The sequence below is a fragment of the Dipodomys merriami genome, unplaced genomic scaffold (assembly GCF_024711535.1).
Source record: "Dipodomys merriami isolate MVZ:Mamm:240054 unplaced genomic scaffold, mDipMer1.0.p SCAF_5, whole genome shotgun sequence".
Lineage (NCBI taxonomy): Eukaryota > Metazoa > Chordata > Mammalia > Rodentia > Heteromyidae > Dipodomys > Dipodomys merriami.
In genome coordinates, this window is record NW_027206068.1 from 40551611 (window position 1) to 40570483 (window position 18873).

An 18873-nucleotide genomic window follows, 5' to 3' on the forward strand; every position below is an offset into this window, starting at 1 on the left:
GCCTGTGCCAAGGAGCCCTAGTTTCTCCTATTCCTTCCTGTAATGTTTTCAGGGTGTCTACTTTTACCTCAAGGTCTTTGATCCATTTGGAGTTGATTCTGGTGTAGGGTGATATATAAGGATGTAATTTTAGTTTTCTACAGGTGTTTAACCAATTTTGCCAGCATCATTTACTTAAGAGGCTTTTTTCCACCCTATTTTTTTGGCTCCCCTATCGAAGATTAGGTGGCTATAGGTCTTTGGATTCATTTCTGGTCTTCAGTTCTATTCCAATGGTCTCAAGTCTGTTCTTGTGCCAGTACCAAGCTGTTTTTATTGCTATGGCTTTATGCATATCAAAACAACATTGAGATTGCACCTCACTCCAGCTATAGTGGTTATCTATTAACAACAGATGCTGGAGGGGAGGAGGCCAAAAGGGAATGCTATTGCACTGTTGGTGGGAGTATAAACTTGTTCAACCATTCTGGAAAGCAGTATGGAGGTTCCTCAAAAGACTAAATATAGAACTTCACTATGGCTCAGCAATCCCACTTCTGGGCATTTACCCAAATAGCTACAAACAAGGCCATACTAAAGCTACCAGCACAACTGTTTATCACAGCATTATTCACCATAGCTAAGATATGGAACCAACCCACATGCCCCTCATGTAGATGAGTGGATCAGGAAAATGTGTTATATACAATGGAATTCTATGCTTCCATCAGAAAGAATGACACCACTCCATCTGTAAGGAAATGGAAAGACTTGGAAAAAATCATATTAAGTGAGGTAAGCCAGACCCAAAGAAACTTAGGTCCCATGGTTTCTCTTATTCTCAATAGTTCCTATACATCTAGGATAATCTTTAGCAGATAAACAGAATAGCTCAGTATCTATTACATATAGCTTATACATTATATATAGTTTATATGATCATATAAGATTATGCTAAGCAAAATGAACTCCAAGACATGGACACAAGAGGTTTTTCTTTGTTGTTGTTGTTTCCAATGTACTATGCGATTTCTTGTTTCTTTGTGTGTTCTTTCCCCTGTGGCTTATCCCCTGTAGTCACTGTAATTTATTTTGGTACCCTGGTATTGTATATACATTTATTTGAATTAGGGAAGGGAAGGGGAACAACAGAATGGTGAGACAAAGGAAAGGAGGAAAACAATGCAACAGTGATATTTACAAAACAATATGTTGGAAATGGTCTGTGCAACTTGGGTGGGGGGACAGGAAAGTAAGAGAAAAATGAGGAAGTAACAAGTTTGATAAATGTACTATTACCTTACTTATGTAACTGTAAGCCCTCTGTACATCACCTTGACCAAGAAAAAAAAAAAATTCATCTCCTCAAAGGAAGCTAAATGTGATGGTGTGTACCTGGGATCCCCAAAAATGGTGTGAAGCCAAAACAGGCAGATCTCAGTCCAGCCATGCATCTGGGAAGAAATTGAGACCCACCCCCCCCAACCTCCCACCCCCCACAGCCCCCACACACACACACCACGCAAACTAAAATTAACTTGTGAAAAAGGCTAGTGGTGTGCTCAGAATACCAAGTGCAAGGTCCTGAGTTCAAACTTCAGCATCACACAAATAAAGTATGACTGAACATATTAAATGGCATTGGAAATGTAGGCGTTTGTTCCTATCAATGGTACAAAATTTTAAAGGCACCATTGATAGCAAATAGGGTTTAAAAATAAGCTGGGTACCAGTGGCTCACACCTGTAAGCCTAGCTACTCAGGAGGCTGAGAGCTGAGGATCGTGGTTCAAACCCAGCCCAGGCAAGGAAAAAGTCCGTGAGCCTCTTATCTCCAATTAACCCCAGAAAACCGGAAATGGCCCAGTGGCTCAGGTGGTAGAGCCCTTGCTTTGAGCTGAAGAGCTCAGGGACAGTGCCAAGGCCCAGAGTTCAAGCCCCATGACCATCAAAAAAATAAATAAAAAATAAAAAATAAATAAATGCCTCTGGAAATAATAAAAAGTAATTAAGGTCATATAACTTGATCCATCTTCTTCAGTGTTTATCAAAGTTAGATTGTGAATATGCTCAAGGTTTTTTTTTTTTTTTGTCGGTCGTGGGGCTTGAACTCTGTGCCTGGGCGCTGTCCCTCAGCTCTTCAGCTCAAGGCGAGCGCTCTACCACTTGAGCTACAGCGCCACTTCCTATGCTCAAGGTTTAGATATAAGCGTATATTAAGTCAATGCTTTAGGAATTTATTTACATTAGATGAAATAACAATAAAATATAAAGGTTCAGAAATGATGGACACCATCTTTACACTATATTTATTAAGCAAAAATATTTTTACATTTTATTATTTCCCATCCATATTTTAGCCAGTCATGTAGAGAACTTCATAGACTTCATATTAGTAATCCCATAAAAGTAGGCAGATTTTTTTAAGGTATAATTTCGCTTTACAAGAGGAATATATACAGAAATAAGGGAACTCTATTTTGTGACTTTATATGCAATGTAACTAATCATCTATTCAATTTCCATATTAATTTTTGTGACTATACTAAGTTATCACAAACTAGTGATTTAAAGCAACACTGATTTATTCATACAGCTCTGTAGGTTAGAAGCTGGATAGTGGTCTCATTAAGCTACTCGTAAGCCTACAAAACATGAGTTTTTAATGAACTTACAAAAAAACATATCATTATACATGTGTCTGTTGTTACCAATACTTAACTTTTAGAAAGGCCAAATGCCAATTGTATCACTATAAGACTTTTTCAACTCTGCCAGCACTATTTTATCCACCCAGTTTTTTCAATTTAGCTTTGTATCTTTTTTGACTCCATGATAGGAGAAGAATGTTCGATGTACTCAGGTTATAGCCAGCATTTACCAATTGTTTGATTCGACTTTTCAAAGTACTTATACTTGAGTCTAGAACCTGAGCACTTTTGATTATTTGTGAAATACTAATTTTTTCTTCTATGAGACAGTCTATTTTATCATTAAACTTTTTATATGACAAGAAGATTGCATCTGGATAGCTTAAGACAAATTTCTGCACCTCCTCATTAGTACATCCAAGAGAAAACAGCTTTTCTTTTATATTTGTGTAGTTTCTTTTGACATAGTCATTGGAAAGGTCTAGGAGTAGAGCTCCTCGACCACATATCAGAAGCAAAAGTTCCTCTTTGTTCAGGTTGAAAGTTGACTGTAAAAATTCAATGTTAGTTTTCACCCTCTTGGTGCTCTGAATTAAGATGAAAGGATTTTTAGAAATTATCTTCTGAACAAAATCTATGGGTTCATTGTGACCCAAGGACAAAGAGACTTCCTGCAAAAATTCAATCATCTGTTTATTCAAATCAAGAGTATTGGAGAAAGTGCGAGGGGCATTGGTCAACAATCGACAAAGGCAATCACGGGTCAACCCAACTGAGAGGAGGTACTTTATATTATTCTCTAAATTTAGGTTGTTATTAGACCGAAAAAAAGATTCAGGAGAACGTTCCAAAATATTTACAATTTCAAGGTCTGATGTCATAATTGTTCTCCACAGTTCCCATCGTTTTGAAAGACTTTCAAGAGTGCGTGTTATGGCTCGTGGATATCTTGATATGATGCTAGCAATCACTTCTTTCCTAGCTCCCTTTGACAGAAGGAATATCTTCAAAGTCTGCTCATTAGTTTCCATCCTATTAAAAACTCCAGGCTGTCTTTTCTTTGCTTTGTCAATATCAACTCCCAGAGTAAGTAGGTTATTCAGCAGATCCTTGTTTTTCAAAGACTTGCCATTTTTATTATCACATTTCACACCAAATGGCCTAAATGAAGCTGTCTTGAGGAAGATTTCTGCTGAAAATTGAATTATCCAACATCTTGAACCAAAAAGAATGTTACTGCTCACATTCCAGAGGTTTCTTGATGCCATGATGGTCAGGAAGTCAAAACTTTTTGGATGGCTGTGTAGAATTATGTATACATATATATAGAGAGATAGATATATAGATATATAGATAGATATATACACACACATATATATGTGTGTGTATACATATCACACAAATGCATGATGATATTATGACCCTATAAGCATCATGGTCCCATCTCTAAGAAAATACTTATGCATCAAACTTTCCTGATGCAATGATAACAATTCAGCCACCACACTTTCACTCTCTACCTTACTGTTTATATTGGCTGTCTGAGGACAGAGATGCTTCTACTTTTAATATAAAGTAAATGGCACCATCACCGCTTCAGAATTTTTTCCTTTTATTTTGCCCTTTTTATTTGACCCGTATCACCCTGGTCTCCAAACTTTATGAGTATTCCTAAAAACTGACATCATCTCTAACCTTGTTCTCCAACTTCTCAGGTATTTTACCTTGTCAGACCATATATACTAAATTTCTTTGCTTTTGGACTCCTGGTTCTCAAACTCCTAAATCTAGCCCTGAAAAACACACTTGGATTGTCTAATTTCAAATGTGAATATCTTGTTCTAGATACGTGGTACCCTTTAAATCCACATTAGCATTACAACCTCAATTCTTATATAGACTTCTGGCCAATGCCTTCTAATTCTAATCCCTTACTTAGTTTATGCTACTGTTCCTCTTGATTATAAGATAACAATTCTAAACCAATTTTTATCTTCAAAATGATCCAGTTGGGGGCTGGGGAGTAGAACTCAGTGGTACAGCTTATTATTAGTGTACATGAGGCCCAAGATTCAATCTCCAACAAAAAAAGAAAAAGGAGAGAGGAAGAGGGAAAGAGAGGAGGAGGGAGGGTGAGAAGGGAAGAGGGTAAAAAGGAAGGAGGGAGAAAAAGGAGGAGGGAGGAAAAAGAAAAGTGAGGTAAGAAGGGATAGAGGGAGGAAAAGAGGGAAGGAAGGAAGAAGAAAGGAATGGAAAAATAGATTTAGTTAGGACATTTAATCCTCATAATTCATGATGAAGTCTCAATATGTTGCCCAGGCTGACCTCAAACACCTGAGCTCCAGTGATCCTCCTGCCTCAGCATCTCAAGTAGCTGGAATTACAGCTTTTTGACATAACACCTGAGCTTTATGTAAATGTTAACATGTTACTTTGGCCATCCTCCATTATATCACCATTATTACACAAAACTAAGCTAGAGCCATATGAACATGTTATGCAACACAACTTCCAGCTTCTACCAAACCTCAGTAACTCACTTTCCTGATCATTTAGAAATGGGACATAAAATATATGAATTTAAATTATTATAATAGTAGGTCTTACTAGGATGAGTGTATTCTTTACAGGGAAATGCAAACAGGAAAGATTTTGTTCAAATTTGTGGTCTGAATCATACAATGCATGATTTGTGTGTGTGTGTGCACAGGCTGGTCCCAGGGCTTGAACTCAGGGCGTGGGCACTGCCCCTAAGCTTTTCTGCACAAGGCTAGTGCTCTATCACTGAGCTACAATTCTACTTCTTACTTTTCTGGTGGCTGAATGGAGATAAGAGTCTCACAGATGTTCCTGCTCGGGCGGGCTTTGAACCACATCAGATCTCAGCCTCCTTATTAGCTAGGATTACAGGCAGGAACTACTAGTGCTTGGTTCAACATATAATTTTTAAACAATTATATTCTTTTCAGAATTTATATCTGTAGAAAAAAATTAGTTTTTTACTTCTATTTACTTATAATGGGTTCTTACTTAGAAGAGGTATGTTCTTTTGCCCCATCTCCTAAGTAAGCATGAAACAGAAAATAGAAATAGTGTTCCAATCCACTAACATTTTTGGTTTTAAGATACTGCTTCAGTATCAATTTCAAAGAAAGCCTCTTTGTACTTATCCTTTCAGTTACTCCAATTTTTAAAATGTTCCCAGGAATGCTAAGGAAATTCCTGTGGTTCACAGCCTACAGACTCCCAAATGATCGGGAAGATCCTAAAAGTATAAAGTCAAGTAACATTCTAACTCAAATACATGGCACTCACAAAGTAAATATCAAAAAACATGAAAACACATTTTAGACAGATCTAAATTCTTCTGAGCTTACTAGTCTGTTTGCTACAGTGAATACCATTCTACAACTATATACTCTTCTAAAATTCTGTGAAATTCAAAAATAAGATCCTTTTCTGACTTAAGAATGAGCCAGGTGCTGGTGGCTCATGCCTGTAATCCTAGCTACTCAGGAGGCTGAGATCTGAGGATCCCGGTTCAAAGCCAGCCCAGCCCGGGCAGGAAACTCCATGAGACTCTTAGCCCCATAAACCACTAGAAAGCCGGAAGTGGCGCTATGGCTCAAGTGGTAGAGCACTCGCCTTGAGCTGAAGAGCTGAGGGACAGCGCCCAAGCCCAGAGTTCAAGGCCCATGACCGACAAAAAAAAAAAAAAGAATGAAGGCTCTACCTTGCACAGCTCAAGCCAGCTCTTTTCCAGATGCTCAAGGGTGACATCTACTGGATAACAGGAGAGAAAGCACCGTATGAGATCAGCCTAGTACTTTATAAAATAGCATGACCCTATAGGATGTAAGGAGGGAAAAATAGTAAAAACTTTATACTTGTCTTAATCTTGGAATATTTCCACTTTTTGCATATATTTTATAACATATATACAAGATAAATAATACTAACAGAAAAGTATAAATCACTAAAAAGAGACATATAAATGATGTGCATTTATAAATGTTTTAATTAATGTGCACAATCAAATCTGAAGATACTTAGATAATGTACTCTCTTGAGTACACTGAACAAGCTACAGAACATTCAACAGAGACTCTAATGCCAAACCAAAAATAAGTGAAAAGATACACCAATATTCTTAACGAAAGTAATATAAAGCTATCAGGTTTCTCTTGCATCTGTCACAAGCAGATTTTGTCCTTATCATTTATGCACCATAAAAATATTTCTCATGGGGCTGGGAAGGTGGCTCAGTGGTAGAGCGCTTGCCTTACATGTATGAGGACCTGGGTTCAATTCCTCAGCACCACATAAGCAAAAAGCCGGAAGTGGCGGCTGTGGCTCAAGTGGTAGAGCGCTAGCCTTGAGCTGAACAGCTGAGGGACAGTGCCCAGGCCCAGAGTTCAGGCCCCACAACTGGACCCCCCCCCAAAAAATGTATATATATATAAATGTATATATTTCTCTCATCAATTAACATGCCCCTCAAACAAACTCTCCTCTAATTAGTACCATTAGCACTGTTTTAAGAGTCATTTATCATCAAAATCCAAGTAAACTTGGCTTTTTTCATCTTCCTCAACCTAAGTCATCAAATCATGTAGGTTCAGCTTCTTCAGCATCTCTGAAATCCAATCTCTCCACTCTGTTATTCTCACATGATTAAGTCTTTTGCTTATACCTACTACCTAATTTGATTCTCTAACATGGTACCCAAACTTACCAGCACACTGATACTTGATACTTGGCAAAACAATGTAGTTAGGTCCCGCATTCTGAATGAACACTGCTGTAGCTGTCTTCCATAAAGAAAAATCTTCAAATTGACATTCAAAGCCCTCACCACTTAGTTTTAACTACTTGTCCAGCTATTTCTTCTGTTTTGTATGTTAACATCATTACCTGGCATAATCACGTCTCAACTCTCTGGGACTGAGCCGAATACAGTGGAGCACACCTGTAATTTCAGCACTGGGGAGGATCACAAATTTTGAGTCAGTCTGGGCTACAATGAAAGAAGACTCAAAAGCAAAACAAAAACAAATCTCTGATTACCCTTGCCCAGTTCAGTACCCTTGCCTTTGTTTAAGGTGATCTTTCTTTCACAAAGGCCTATCTTCTTGGTGCCTATTGATAGTTTAAGGTCCCATATAAGTACAATTTTCCCTCAAATTTTTAACGAATACTTATTTTGAAAATATTTACAGAATGTAAACAAATAGGTCTAAGAGTGCATTCAATGAAAAAAAAATGTTTTCAGCTAATCTCCACTGAAAATAGTCCTATAACATATAACAAAATGAATAGCTTCATGTAAAAGCCAGTTCAACGTCCTCATCCTAAAATTTTCAAAAACATTACTCAGTAATAACTTCAATCTATCTCTCAGTTACTTTCTGAAATTAACCTGAAGTATTGCCTTAAGGGCTAATGTTCAAATTTCACAAGCACGGGGAAAATACCTGCTCTTGTAACTCATACCTCCTCTATCTTCTGACACAGCAAGGTAAGCATAGAGAGCGATATATTTATCACCTTACTTGTCTTAAGAGGGCTTTGTAGCCCTCCAGAAAAAGTGAAAAACAGCTGCTTCCAGAAACTGCACGGGGGGGAGGGGGGGAGACAGAAATAGTGTGCGGAGTTTGTAATAGAAATGAGATTACTTAACAGGGCGTACTGGGATTACATTTTCATCACACTAAGATGGCCAAATAGGACCTGGGGGAGGGGGAGGGGGAGGGGCAGATGGAGGGGGTGGGGGGAGGAGGGAGGGGAGGGAGCAGGGGGAGGGGTGGGGGAGGCGAGAGAGGGAGGGGGAGGGGAGGGGGCAGGGGGAGGGGCAGGGGGGGACAGCGGAACCCCCAGAGCTGCAGGCTTTCTATCTTGTCTTCCTTAAACCCCCACAACTTAAGAGACAGGATTAAACCCTTGAAAACAAGTTCGCGCGGCCGGAAGCAGCTCTGGGTCGGTTCTCCCTAGGCTCGCTGGGGCCGGCACCGAGCCCGCGCGGGAGGAACGGGCCGCCGCGTGGAGACGGGCTCGCCGGGAGCGCGGCTGACCTCGAACTCAGAGCCCTCCCGTCCCCGCTTCCGTCCCTCCTCGGACTCACAAAACCACCACCACAAACAGCAACGCACATACACACAGCGAGACGCCCACTCCGAGCAGCTCACTGGCGAAGAAAACTGAAAGCGCGGGACGCGCTAGCTTTTACTTCCGTCTCTAGGACACTAAGCGGGACCCAGAGGACGGAAGTGGAGGACACTAACTTCCGGTCGTGGCAGCGCGCGGCAGTGACGCCATCGGTTCTGCGCCCCCAGGCGGGCGCGGCTCCGTCCTCACCGGTACGTCTCGAGGAGGCCAGCAGAGGGCGCCAGGAGACCGCCGCAAGGGCTGGACCGGGCTGGCGCGGATGGTGGAAGGTCGGGAAGGTCCCAGACTTCATTCGTGATGACTTTTTTGCTGTAGCAATGAACCAATTCGTTTTTCTCCTCATTCTTCCTCTTGAGACAACCCCCCCCCATTTGACTTGTTGTTGACACTTGATGATGCCAACTTTCTGGCTTTGTTGCTTTGTTAAAACTAAACATTGATCTTGGGGAATTTAAATGTCTCATAATCAGGTAACCTAGTAAGTGAAACTACTCACTGCAGTACCTCCAGGTCAAAAGGAAAAAAAAAAACCTGAAAAATAATTGTTTAGGTTCAAGTGTATAAACTGACATGCACCAACTGTTTTACAACCATAATGTAAAACTTTAAAACCGGGCAGTGTTTTTTTGAAATCATTAATTTTTAAACTTGAAGAAGACTTCTGAGTTCTTGGAGACCTTCTCATTTTACACATAAGAATATGTAAACTCTGAATAGATGACAGCAAAAGTATGCATGCCTTACACTTCCTGGAGCACTAAGCTGTCTGTGATTTCTAGCATATGCTTTGTTGTATGGGAAGATATCAAGGATTATTTCATATTTATTGTTATATCACCTAAGTTTGTTGTTAGCGATATAAGTAAAGGAAATTGGTACTGAGGCTTTAACTTGGAGTCTTGCACTTGCTTGATTTGCTTCCTTTGCTGACACTGTATCACTTGAGCCATGCTACTAGCCAGGCTTTTTGTTAGCTATTTTGGATATAGAGCCTTGCAGACTTTTCTGCTTGGGCTGGCTTCGAACTGCTATCCTCTGGGTCTTAGGCCCCTGAATGGCTGGGATTACAGTCATGGGTCGCTGGTGACCTACTGATTGGGATTTTTTGTTATTGTTTTTGTTTTGTTTTTAATATAAAAGTTAACCCAGCTGAGACCGAAGGAACAGAGTTGGAAACCATCCTGGGCAGGAAAATCTTGTGAGACTCTCATCTCCAATTAATCACCAAAACCCCAGGAGTGGAGCTGTGCCTAAAGTAGTAGAATGCTAGCCTTGAGAGAAACAACAACAAAAAAGCTCAACGAATGCACCTGTTCCCTGAGTTCAAGCCCCAGTACTGCAAAGAGAGGAAGAGAGAGAGAGAGGAAGAGAGAAGGGGAGGAAGGAAGGAAGGAAGGAAGGAAGGAAGGAAGGAAGGAAGGAAGGAAGGAAGGAAGGAAGGAAGGAAGGAAAGGGAGGGAGGGAGGGAAGGAAGGAAGGAAGGGGAAGAAGGAAGGAGGGAGGGAGGGAAGGTAGGAAGGAAGGGGAGGAAGGAAGAAGGGAAGGAGGGAGGGTGGGAAGGAAGGAAGGAGGGAGGGAAGGAAGGAAGGAAGGAAGGAAGGAAGGAAGGAAGGAAGGAAGGAAGGAAGGAAGGAAGGAAGGAAGGAAGGTTCTTCCAGGAAAATGGCGACTCCCGCCCGTGCCCTGGAATCACCTCCAGCCAAGGATCCGGCTCCGGCCTTGGGGCCTGCAGAGGAAGCCGACTACCCGCCGCCGCCTGGCCAGCCTCAGGTCCCGCAGAATGTCCTTGCTGCCCCGCGGCTTCCAGCCCAAGGACTTGGGGCCCGCGGAGTCTGACGGAGCTACGGGAGATGTTGAGGCGCCAGGAGTGACTTTCGTGCAATGAAAAATTCATTTGCAGATGGCCCTACAAAGGTAAAAAGATCTTTGGCATTGTTGCCAAACTGAAAGCTGCCATTGCAGAACGTGAAGAGGTTAGAGGAAAAAGTGAACTGTTTCATCCTATTCGTTTAGACTATAAGCTAAGGCAAAAAGCCATTTCAGCAGTTGATGTGGATGTAGATACGCTGTTAGCCCAATGAGCTCCCTTCCCATAACTTCACATGCTTCTCTCCCCCCCCCACCCCCTCCTCAGCTTGGCATGCTCCCTTCCTAGGCAACGCTAGGCCCATGTAGTAAAGGCAGTAAATAATCAGCCTCCAACCCCCCTTTACCTTGGGATGGCACTTCTCTGGGGCAGCTGCCACCGTATAAGGCAGCAAGAGCCCCTGACAGTGACCTTCAGGCCTGGGCACTGCAGGGCCCCTTAGCTACTACTTGGGCAGCAGCCATAAATCCTAGTCCACCATGATGAAGCCCTTAGTCAACAAGTACACACCAGGGTCTCTGCCTCCTAGCCCCTTCTAGCCTCCGTAGGTTATATAGGTCACCTCAGACAACAGCCAGCATTTCTTCTCACTTCTCTCTTGTGAGAAGGGGTCTTGCCAGCCCCTTTCCCTGCAATAAACCTTTCTTTGTTCCCTGTACCTGGATGTCTGCGTGGTTTTCTGGCAAAAGTCTAATAATCTAACATAAGCCCCAGAATTCTGACCTGAAACTTGATACTTCATTACCAGTTCCCAGCTATTCCCCTGCGGATAGCATCAAGTCATCTAAAACAACCTCAGAAAAGCAGGAACTTGTGCATCCTGCTCACAAAGGCAATGAGACACTCTGGAGGCTGAGTACACAGTGAGCAAGGGTCCAGCCTCCAGCTGCAGAGCCAAGGGACCTTCCTGGTCTGAATCTATCGAGCTTCTCCCCCAGCATTGACCTTCAGATCGAGAAGACATTGCCTGCAGCCTTGACAACATGTTTATTGACAAGTTAAAAAGAATCACACTTGCAGATCAAGGTGTGTAGGGAGCCGGGGCGAGACTCCGCCCACTCCCTTGCAGCTTTGAGGTAACCACCCCATATTAGACGGTGCTTGGCGGGACGCCTGAGCTTTGCCCGTGCGCGAGCCAGGTAGAGTCCCCAGCCAATCCCATGACACCTGGTGACGGTGAAAGGCAGGCGACCAACAATAGACCGACCCGCGTTCCTATTTCCCTATATAAGCGGCTATGTTTCGGGTGCACGCTCTCTTGCGCCCAAGCTCTCCCATCAACTAAAAGGCTCTCCAATAAAGCGTGATCTGAGAAGACTCCTGGTGTGGTGGTCGTTCTTTCTCGCTGGTCGAGTAGACGGTCGCTACAAGTGGTGCCGAAACCGGGAACGAACCAGGGACGGGACCCGCGCGAGAGGCCGAACCGGAGCCAGAACTCAACACGCGGAGAGGGGACGTCGGTAAGTATCCCCCGGTATGCTGTTCACTGTAGATTTAGATATTTATTGGTTGCTTGCATTGCTTCTTCCCTTGTGGCTTGTCTTTTTGATAGTGTGCACTTGCCTCGAGGAGGGAGGGTTTGATTTAATCCAGGAAGGACGCAAAGTACTAATGCAGCATCAGGATAGTCTATCAGAGTCAGCATCCAGTAAGGGGGAGGAAAATAGGCCTAAAAGAAAAAGGGAAAAAAGACAAAAGGATCCTAAAGAATTAAAGCAGGAGGGACTGCAGCCCTCACAAAAGGAGAAGGGTCTTAGGGAGGGGGTCTCAAGGAGACCCCTATGCCCTTCTTTAAAAGCAAACCCGTTCTCAGCCCTACATGTGGAAGGGCGGGACCAAGAACGCAGTGATCTTGTGAGTGACTCAGAGGAAGAAATGTTAGAGGAGGAGGGAGAGCAGCTCGATCCAGCTGATAGTGAAGACTTAGAAGAGGCTGCGGCGGAGCACGAGGCAGACAGATATGGAGGGTGGCGCCCCCTAGGGGTGGGAGTACCGCAGCAGCCAGGAAGAGGAAACGGAGCTGGCCCTCACCCGTCGCCCCCCCCCCCCCCCCCCCCCGCCGTGCCCGCCGGCAGGGAAGAGTCACTTTATAAAAGAAAACACCTGGTTGTGGCTGGCAGCCGCTTTCCCAGTTTTGAAAATCCAATTACTAATGAAAGAAATTTTGAGCCGGTTTCCTACTTCCAGCTTAAGGATTTAGTTGAGGCAGTCCGGACTTATGGAGTGACAGCCAATTATACCACTGCCTTGCTTCAAAGGCTAACTATTAATTCTATGATTCTGTGGGAGCAAAAACTGTTCAATATTTTCCTGAATTAGTGGCTAAACAGGCAATTTTGGTCTGAAAAAAAAAAAAAAGAGAAAAAAAAAGAGGAAAAAAAAAAAGGCAATTTTGGGTATAAAGTATTGTTTGATGCACTTTGCAAAAATTCCAGATAAATTCCATACACCCGTGAACAAGTTGAAATTTTAGCAGCCACAATGGATATGTGGGCAATTCTTGTTTGCTCATTTCCAAATGTAATTGATAACCATTATCCTAAGCATCCTCTGCTTGCCATAGTTAACAAAAATTTAGTGTATTTTCCTGTTGTCACTTCAAAGGAGCCCTTGGTTGATGCTCTGACCATCTTTACGGATGGATCAAAATCTGGACAAGGTGCCTTTTTTGTTCTAGGACACAAACAGCCGGTGGTCTTTAATTTTCGGCCGAATGTCCCACAGGCTGTTGAATGTTTAATTGTGCTTGAAGTTTTTAAAAGATTTGATCAACCTTTTAACTTATTTTCTGATTCATTATATGTTGTAAATGCCGTTGCTTCTCTTGAAGTTGCTGCTTCAGTTAAGCAGGCCAGTACAATTTCTAATGTTTTGTTACAGATTCAATCCCTTATCTTAAACAGAAAACATCCTTTTTATATTGGACATATTCGTGCCCACTCTATGTTGCCGGGCCCGATGGCAAAGTGTAATGATTTGGTGGACCAGGCAACTTGGGCTATGGCTCTGGTTGCTGCTGATCCTGTAGAATTGGCAAAAGACTTTCATAAATTGTATCATGTACCTGCTAATACCCTTAGGAAAAGATATAATTTGTCCAGGCATGTGGCAAGAGATATTGTTAAAGCCTGTAAATCTTGTGTTACCTTTCTTCATCCTCCCCATGTGGGGGTAAACCCCAGGGGGTTGAGACCAAACGCCCTATGGCAAATGGATGTTACACATCTGATGGAATTTGGTAAGTTAAAATATTTACATGTGTCTGTGGACACCTTTTCTGGTGTCATTCATGCCACACCTCTGGCAGGAGAAAAGGTGTCTCACGTCAGAATACACTGCTTAGAAGCTTGGGCAGCTTGGGGAAAGCCCCTTAGACTTAAGACGGATAATGGCCCTGCTTATACTTCCCATGGTTTTCGCGCCTTTTGCGCACAAATGCAGGTTGCCCACACCACCGGATTGCCCTACAATCCTCAAGGACAAGGTATAGTGGAAAGAGCTAATCGAAGCATAAAAGAAATGCTTCAAAAGCAAAAAGGGGGAATTGCTGAGTCCGCGTCCCCCAGGGAAAGACTTTCTCTTGCGCTCTTTACCCTTAATTTTTTAATTCTAAATGACAACGATCAGTCTGCCGCAGATCGGCATATGACAAGAGACTCCATGGATACTAAAGACATGGTTATGTGGAAGGATGTTATTAATAATAAATGGTATGGACCGGATCCGGTAATAACGAGATCCAGGGGAGCTGTTTGTGTTTTTCCACAGAGTCAAGAAGTACCTCACTGGGTGCCAACGAGACTGACCAGGCCGGTGGAGACTGCAGAAGAACCCCCTCTTGAAGATGCCATCCACTCGTCTCCTGATACAGCTGATCTTCCTGCTGTTAGCAACAGTGCTAATAGCAATCCCTGTGATAGCTAAACCGATGATGCTGTGGGCTGTTACAATTTACTGACTGGATTGCCTCTGCGGTGTCCTTTTCCAAAGAGCAGGTGGGAGTCGGAATGTTTTTAGCCTGCTGCTTGGGAGGATGCGTGGTCTGCCTATGGTTGGTCTGTCGCCTTCGAGCCCAAACCAGAAGGGACAAGGTTGTTATCTCGCAAGCATTAGCCGCTTTGGAGAGTGGATCCTCACCCCAGATTTGGCTGTCGGCCCTAAGAGGCAGTTAAGCCTTACCATTCTGCATAGCCTTAGCACCCTGAGGGATCAGGGGATCCCATTGCACCGGGACAGGTATGCAATTTGCAATTTGGGACAGGGTGCGAGGCAAGTGCACTGCACTTGAGGAGATGGTTCTCATCTCCTCAAGAAGAGCATGCTGGGTTGCAAGTGGGTTGATGCCCAAGATCCCACCTCTGCAAAAAAGGCATCGAACGGGCCTGGTCATCACTGGGGAAGGCGCGCCCCTCAGGCGAAGGCCAGTGCAAGGTCCTAATATTTTAGACAGAGGCCCAACCTCTACTCTTACCTGTTGCCAAAAAACAAAGAAGGGGGAACTGTAGGGAGCCGGGGCGAGACTCCGCCCACTCCCTTGCAGCTTTGAGGTAACCACCCCATATTAGACGGTGCTTGGCGGGACGCCTGAGCTTTGCGCATGCGCGAGCCAGGTAGAGTCCCCAGCCAATCCCATGACACCTGGTGACGGTGAAAGGCAGGCGACCAACAATAGACCGACCCGCGTTCCTATTTCCCTATATAAGCGGCTATGTTTCGGGTGCACGCTCTCTCGCGCCCAAGCTCTCCCATCAACTAAAAGGCTCTCCAATAAAGCGTGATCTGAGAAGACTCCTGGTGTGGTGGTCGTTCTTTCTCGCTGGTCGAGTAGACGGTCGCTACAAAGGTGAACACCATTCTGAAGAAAACCTGAGTGCTGAGAACTCAACAGACCTTTGCAGTGCGACTCCTGAGAAGCCTCATTACATGGAAGTGCTAGAAGTGTGAGCTCAAAACCCAGTGTCCTTGCCACATAAATTTAAAACCAACTTGTTGCCATCACAGAAGAATGACTGAACTGGTCATTGTCAGAGGGGAGCCCCCTGTTTCCGCAGATGAGGTGCATGCAGGGACAAGCAGCATCTGGGAGACATCACTGCAGCGAGACTCCTACCACTTCACCGTTTGCCTACACAGCTGCTCTCCATAGGAGAAGTCTTTGGCTCTTCAAAAACAGCAGAAACAGAATAATGAGGAGATGTAGGTGAAGCTCGCAGCACAAAAATTAGCTAAAAGACTGAATATTGAAATGCAGAACTATAATCTAGGAGGAGAGTCTTTGGGGAAAATATGGAGAAGTAAAGGATGAAGATGCTGAGCAGTCCTCTGATGATGGATTCTGAAGATAGGCACCGGAATAATCTAAGCCTCCAATTGTCGAGGTGCTATTATCTTACATCAAACTTTCTAACAAGTATCAAGATCAGACCTTGAGGGAAAATTTTATAAAGTTACACAAAGGTAGATACAATAGAAAGCCAATTGATCTTTCAGAAGATGATTTTTACTGTTTGAAAAGTTTAATATCCACGTATTGTGTTTAACCACATTGTATTTGACAGGCTGCTGAAAGGCAGAGGCAACCGAGAAAAGCCACTTCCTTATACACCACCTGTCCCAATCGTTCTTCAGGGGCCCTAGCCCAAAACTGTTCAAACTCGCAAAACAAGTTACATTACATGCTAAGAGTTCCTGCTGACCCCAGCCATTTAAACCCTCCCACAACCAGACTCTGTGCGACCTGACTGATCCCAACCAGGGAGTTTGCTCGGGAGCATACCCCAATAAACTTTTCTTTCTTCACCTTTACCTCCTCCTGCATGTTCTTTCCTCACCTAAAACCTTACAGTATTAAAGTGTTACAGTATGTGGTGCATTTGTTTGATATTTTAGTATGTAGTAAAGCACATTGGTGCATTTTTTCCCTTAAGCCAAATGAAAGCAGATAATTTTGCTTCTTCCTTATTTTTACCTCTATTAAATGGCATTTATTACATGTCTTTTGGTGTAATATTTGGTTGTTCCAGACATCAAATATGAGGAAGAAGTGGTTCCCTCCTTTTTTGTAATGAAGGGAGCAGTGGAAGAATTGGAGGCATTATTTTCTTGGAATTAGTAAGATGTGGGTGTGAAATGCACCAGAAAGTGATATGGTGGAGGAAGCAAGGATGGAATATAATATTTGGCTTGGATTGTATAAAATGAATGATGAGTGGTTTTAAGATGTAAATAACTGTGTTTTCTGTGGATGACTTCCCTGCTAACTAGCTATTTTAGCTAGTAACTGTAACTCTGTAACTCTATAACTCTGCTTCTACTGTTTTCTGAACAATGCAAGCCCTAACCCAGCTGAACCCTTTGTTCTAGTCCCCTGCCTTCCAACAGCAAAACCTTGGCAGAAATTTAAACCTAAGGTGCGAATTTCACATAACAATCATTGGCTAATACCAACATCCAACCTCCCCCTTCACCACCCTAGCCAAAAATGCTTAAAAGCCAATGTGGGCTGGCACTTGGGCATTTCCTGGGATTCCCAACTCCAGGTACAGTCCTGGTGTGTTAGCACTTTTCACTCAATAAAATCTTTTACATTTTCACTGCAGACTGAGTGGTCTCACTGCTCATCCACACTATAAAAGTACTCATAGTAAACACACCACAAATGTTTGTCCTCTTGATCCTTCCTGCTTATGAATAAGGAGTAATTTGAGGAGTTGCTGAAGGGTGGAGGGCCTCTCTAGAGGACCAGATTTTCCTGCAGTAACTGATGGGACTGCACTGGGTAGGAATAGTGATTGGGGTCTACCTAACCTGAGTGCTTTCCCTACACAGATGAAAAGGAAGCCATTTGTTTTAAAGTTACAACTGAATGATCAGCACATCGCGTTTATTCCCCCAAAGAGGCTTTTATAGGCTGGGGAAACTTCTATCTCATATACGTACATGTCTTTTTAAATGATTATATGGTTGTCTCCAGAGAAATAAACATGTTATCAGAATTTTTTGTCTAATATGTGGAATCTTTAAAACTATTGAAAAGGAAAAAATAGTAATTAGAGCAACTTCAAAAAAAGAAGGAAAGGAAGAAAGAAGAAAGGAAGGAAGGAAGGAAGAGAGAAAAAGAAGGGAAGGAGGGAGGGAGGGAAGGAAAGGAAAGGAAAGGAAGAAAGGAAAGGAAAAACTAAGCCAAAGAAAAGAAAAACTCAAGATTTTCCTTCCCCAAACTGGACTTAAACATTTCAGAGCTAGGCTAAAATTAGTCCAATGTAGTCTATACTACACTGTGAATTCCATCTACTCATATAATGGAAGATGGTTCTACAATGCCTAATGTGCCTGCCTAACTCACTCTCCCCTCAGAAGTTCACAGACTCTCAACTGACCACCCTAGTTGGAGTATCAGCAGGGGGGAGGGAGAGGGGTGAAGAAGAAGAGGAGGTTGTTCATGGCTGTAATGGTAACTACTCTGGAGGCTGAGATTAGAAGCTCAGTTTGAGACCAGCCCAGTAAAAAATTTCCTAACATCCTTGCTCAACACAAAAAGCTATTCATTGTAGAATGGTCTTAGCATCCCAACTATGAAGGAAGTGTAAACAGGAATATTGCAAACCAGGCTGGCCCATACCTAACCTATAAAACCTATTTTAATAATAATGAAAGCTAACCAGGCACTGGTGGTTAATGCCTGAAATCCTAGCTACTCCAGAGGCTGAGATCAGGAGGAGAGCAGTTCAAGACCAAGTTGGGCAGAAAACTCTGCAAGACTCCATATCCAAAGTAACCAGTATGGGGGCATGATTCAAGTAGCAGAGTGCCAGCTGAGAAGGCAAGCCAACCAAGTATGATGATAGTGGTGGTAATGGTGATGATGATGATGATGGTGATCATGATAATCATTGTGATTAAATTAAAAAGCACTAGTGATGTGGCTCAACAGTAGAGTATCTAGCAAGCTCAGAGCTTTGGATTCCAACCTCAGGACCACCATTTCCAAAAGAAACCTCAATCTCATTCAGCCACAAGGTATGAATACCACTGGGATTGTTTGATCGACTTAAATCTCAATTGCCATGAAATAATTCTTAATGGTTGCTAAGAAGAGAGAAAGGAAACAATTTTTTTTTGTTTTTGGGGGTTTTTTTGCTAGTCATGGTGCCTGAACTCTGGGCCTGGGCACATGTCCCTCAGCTCTTCAGCTCAAGGCTAGTGCTCTACC

At 43.0% G+C, this 18873-nt stretch overlaps 1 protein-coding gene and 1 pseudogene across 16 annotated transcripts in view; one reads left to right on the forward strand and one right to left on the reverse strand.

Moving 5' to 3' along the window:
* The window catches only part of Mterf1 (mitochondrial transcription termination factor 1), a 219588-nt gene extending 210707 nt beyond the window's left edge, over nt 1-8881 (reverse strand). For 5 of the 16 annotated variants that reach the window (XR_011366918.1, XR_011366919.1, XR_011366915.1 and 2 more), the window contains exons 1-3: nt 8783-8881; nt 7544-7612; nt 6363-6409 (exon numbers count right to left, since the gene is read on the reverse strand). Coding sequence is in view for 9 of the 16 variants with exons in the window: in XM_069996444.1 (XP_069852545.1) it covers nt 2764-3928; nt 6363-6409; nt 7365-7415 (1263 nt within the window). In the remaining 7 variants the exon portion in view is untranslated. Of the gene's footprint in view, nt 1-2243; nt 3929-6362; nt 6476-7364; nt 7613-8750 lie in introns of those variants that run through there. The other 11 variants (XM_069996444.1, XM_069996443.1, XM_069996445.1 and 8 more) reach the window with 11 other exon arrangements.
* Nucleotides 8882-10574: 1693 nt separating this feature from the next.
* LOC138810196 (DNA-directed RNA polymerase II subunit GRINL1A pseudogene) lies at nt 10575-16000 on the forward strand (annotated as a pseudogene).
* Nucleotides 16001-18873: the final 2873 nt, after the last annotated feature.